This window comes from Lactuca serriola, chromosome 7 (assembly GCF_051521515.1).
Source record: "Lactuca serriola cultivar US96UC23 chromosome 7, Lser_US96UC23_V15, whole genome shotgun sequence".
Classification (NCBI taxonomy): Eukaryota; Viridiplantae; Streptophyta; class Magnoliopsida; order Asterales; family Asteraceae; genus Lactuca; species Lactuca serriola.
The window spans coordinates 131,950,292-131,954,072 of record NC_136414.1 but is presented as its reverse complement, the minus strand read 5'-3'; the positions used below and the strand labels follow the sequence as shown (position 1 = coordinate 131,954,072).

At 36.8% G+C, this 3,781-nt stretch overlaps 1 protein-coding gene across 1 annotated transcript; it reads left to right on the top strand.

Moving 5' to 3' along the window:
* The first annotated feature begins 422 nt into the window (after positions 1-422).
* On the top strand, positions 423-1,593 carry LOC145062103 (nicotianamine synthase-like). Its single transcript, XM_079009739.1, has one exon. The coding sequence runs from the start codon at positions 496-498 to the stop codon at positions 1,471-1,473; it is 978 nt and encodes a 325-aa protein (XP_078865865.1). The 5' UTR covers positions 423-495; the 3' UTR covers positions 1,474-1,593.
* The last annotated feature ends 2,188 nt before the right edge of the window (positions 1,594-3,781 follow it).

The following is a 3,781-nucleotide window of genomic DNA, read 5'->3' as shown; positions in this document are numbered from 1 at the left end:
TCAAAATATTGTTTATAATTTTTTCATCTAAAAGAGTATAATATATATGTTTATATTATGTTAATAAAAAAAAAACAATAACTAAACTCAAATAGTAAGGTAATTCGTATTCAAAACACATGAGTCATTTCAAACGGGTTGAAATCGTATCAGAACATACCGAAATGTAAAATACGCATTACGGTCTTCGGCTGATAAATAGACCAGTAATGATATAAAAAAAACAAAATAAATAAATTAATAAATAAATAAATAATAACTCTACGTTTTTAGGGGTCTAATGATCTTATAATATTTGGTGTTGCTGTCAAATAAAAAACAGAGCAAGGATCGTCCCTCTTCACAAATTTTATATGGGGCCTAAGGATGGCTATAAATAACACACATCCTTAATTTGAGAATTACATACAGACACAATTGGTTCTTTGTTTTTGACATAAAAAGAGTTTATCTTAAAAGCTTTTCCAAGAAATATCCGATTGTTTAGTGTCAGACATGGAATCACTCCAGAAAGAGATCGTTTTGGTAGAGAAAGTGTGTGAGATTTATCACAAAATTTCAAAGCTTGAAAATCTGAAACCCTCCAAAGATGTTGATAGCCTCTTCACTGAGCTGGTCCGCACATGCATCCCACCCTGTTCTATAAACATATCCAGTCTCCCGGCCAATATTCAAGAAATAAGGTCAAAGCTCATAAGACTTTGTGGTGAGGCTGAAGGCCATCTTGAAGCCCACTTCTCCACCATTTTAGGTTCTTTCCCAAATCCACTTCACCATCTAAAAGAATTCCCTTACTACTCCAATTACCTGAAGCTTAGCCGTCTTGAGTTTGACATTCTTATTCAACACTATTCTGCATTTGGAGAAGCCCCTAAGCGTCTTGCATTTGTGGGGTCTGGCCCCTTGCCTCTCACATCTATTGTATTAGCCTCTTATCATCTCAAGGACACCATTTTTCACAACTACGACATAGACTCTTCCGCAAATTCGATGGCCTCTCATCTTGTTTCGTCTGATTCTGATATGTCCCAAAGAATGGTATTCCACACTGCCAATATAATGGATGTGACAGATGAGTTGAAGGGATATGATGTCATTTTCTTGGCTGCACTTGTAGGGATGGATGTTGATGAGAAGGTTAAGGTGATTGATCATTTGGCAAAGTACATGGCCCCAGGTGCTTTGCTCATGCTGAGGAGTGCTCATGGTGCCCGTGTCTTTCTCTATCCAGTGGTAGAAGCACAACAACTTCAAGGGTTCGAAGTTCTCTCCGTTTTTCATCCAAATGATGACGTGATCAATTCAGTCGTGATTTCACGTAAGATTGCAGATCCAGTTAACAATGATCATGGTCATCATCATCTTCATCACCATGAGTTGGGGATCGAGTCCCTCATGCCATTGAGTTGCAAGTATTGTGAGTTCCAAGCTTTCAACAATCCTGTTGGCCAGATGAAAATGATTGATAATTAGATCTTATAAACTTATGGTATGTGCTTGCTTGAAAGTGTGGGATTGGATTTGTTTGTCCCAGTTTTCTTTTATCTTACGGAAAATTCCAGAAATAAAGAACCCTATAGTATGTTTTACATCATCCGCCTATTTACAAACTGTTGTTTCCAAAACTCATTTACTTTTTCACTAAATTTTAGTTCCTCCTATAATATCCTCTGTAACTTAAGAAAGAAGCCCTTACACTACCACAAAATTCAAAGAAATATTTACACTTTTGAAACGTGTCTGCTGGCAATAGAGAAAATTATGCTTAAATCTAAGTTCTGACTATGTTCAAAGATATATTTACACCACCACAGAATTCAAAGAGATATGAAGACACAAGAAAAAGAACTTCAACACTAGTCGTGATTGTAACTAGCTTTGTTCTGTTCATCAATTATGCTTAAATCTAGGTTCTTATGATGCTAAAATGATCATAAAGCTGCATGTCAAACCAAAGAAAGGTCTATTTGTGTAGACGAATTAATGACAATCATTAGCACTATGAAATATATCGACTGTTAGCGCAACCAAATTATGAGTTTTTTTTTCAAGAGCTTATTGCGTCAAATAACCATTTTAATGTCAAAAAAGGTATTGTAGGAGCTTATTAATTAGTACAAATTGTGAATAGACAGCTTGGAACCATTCATATATGTCTGTATGTGACTTAATGGGAAAACCACACACTCTGATCACACCTATGAAGTTAAATTTAGCATTAAAAGGCATATCTTAACGCAGCTTTGTAGAAGTATCAAAACACATAAAGTGAATATTTGGAACCTATATTTTTTTGAAATTCGATACATCCACATAGGGAGAAAACATTAGCACTGAAAGACCCACACTTGCTTTCATAATTGAAACAGTTGTGACTCCAAAACATGCTACATGCATATTCACTAAATAATATTTTACATTGATAACTTGTTTACAAACGAATGGATACAAACCGACTATTACAAAGTATTATATGTTACATAACTTCCCAGGATACTATAGTTTTATATTTACATGAGCACAAAATACAATAGTTTCAAACTATTTAATAGCTTCTAACAGTATATGACTACACTCCTTACTTATCTCCTGCAATTGTTAAACATTGAGAGATATAAGCGGTAACGCTTAGTGAGTTCACTAATAGATACAATATAACATTATGCCATATATATACATCATTATAGCAGAAGCAAAGAGGAACAACAAAGACATATGTGAATCATGTGATAAGCTTTCCATAACAATCAATGACTTGATTCAAAGATATACGATCAATGAGACATAACGATTTCGATACTTGATATACATCAATAAAACTTCAGCCCAAATGGCACAGAAGACATTCAATTTCTGATTAAACAATTTGGTAGATTTCAGGTTTTCACGTCCTGTCTAACCTTCTGCCAATGCCATAAAATATAAGTCATTATCTTACGGAGACATGCTCTACATAGCCAGAGGCTAAATACCAGTACCAATGTGAATCTAAGTCCTTTCATTGATCACATGGTCAAAGGTATTATTTTACTATTAAAATAGCGAATAAAAATAACACGGGAAAATAACCCAAAATAATAACACTGAAAAGCACATAGTACATATAACATATAACATACAATTGTTCCTATATATTGAACTCACAGTGAGTGAAATAACTGGGGGTTAAAATAGTAACTTGGGCAGCACTTCGGCTCTAAATATAACTTCCTTTGTTGAAAACCGGGAGATTTATTGAAAACCAGACTCTGCGAAGGTAGAGCTTCAAACCGGAAAGATAAATTTATCGGGGTCTTCGGGCACTTCGGGGCGTGTTCTGGGTGTTGGAAATGATCTCGGGGCTTCGGGGGAAGTGGAAGTAGCTCAAATATGAAATTAGGGGTGAAAAGTGGCAAAAATTCCAACACTAACCGGGAGGTCTCGTACCCTTTATATAGGTGCGAGCCTCGGATCTGAAGTAAGAAGAAGGGGGCAGGTGGATGCAAGGTTCGGAACACGTGATAGAAAGGGCGAGGCTCGGATGCGAGATGGGTACGCATCGGCTTCCGATTGGTCCAACGTCTCGGATGACGTAGCTGCTTCGGACACGGGGGTGCACATACGTCGGAAGACTATTGGACCTCACATCGCTTGGTTCTCCGGCTCGGACACGCGTCTACATGCGAGAAGGGTGACGTGGCCGAAGCTGTGCCATGCGATTCTTCTCGGTTTTAGTGATTTTCTAGAATTTTGTGCCCTGAACTTCTAAAATCCATAACTTTGCATACGAGCTCCGTTTTTT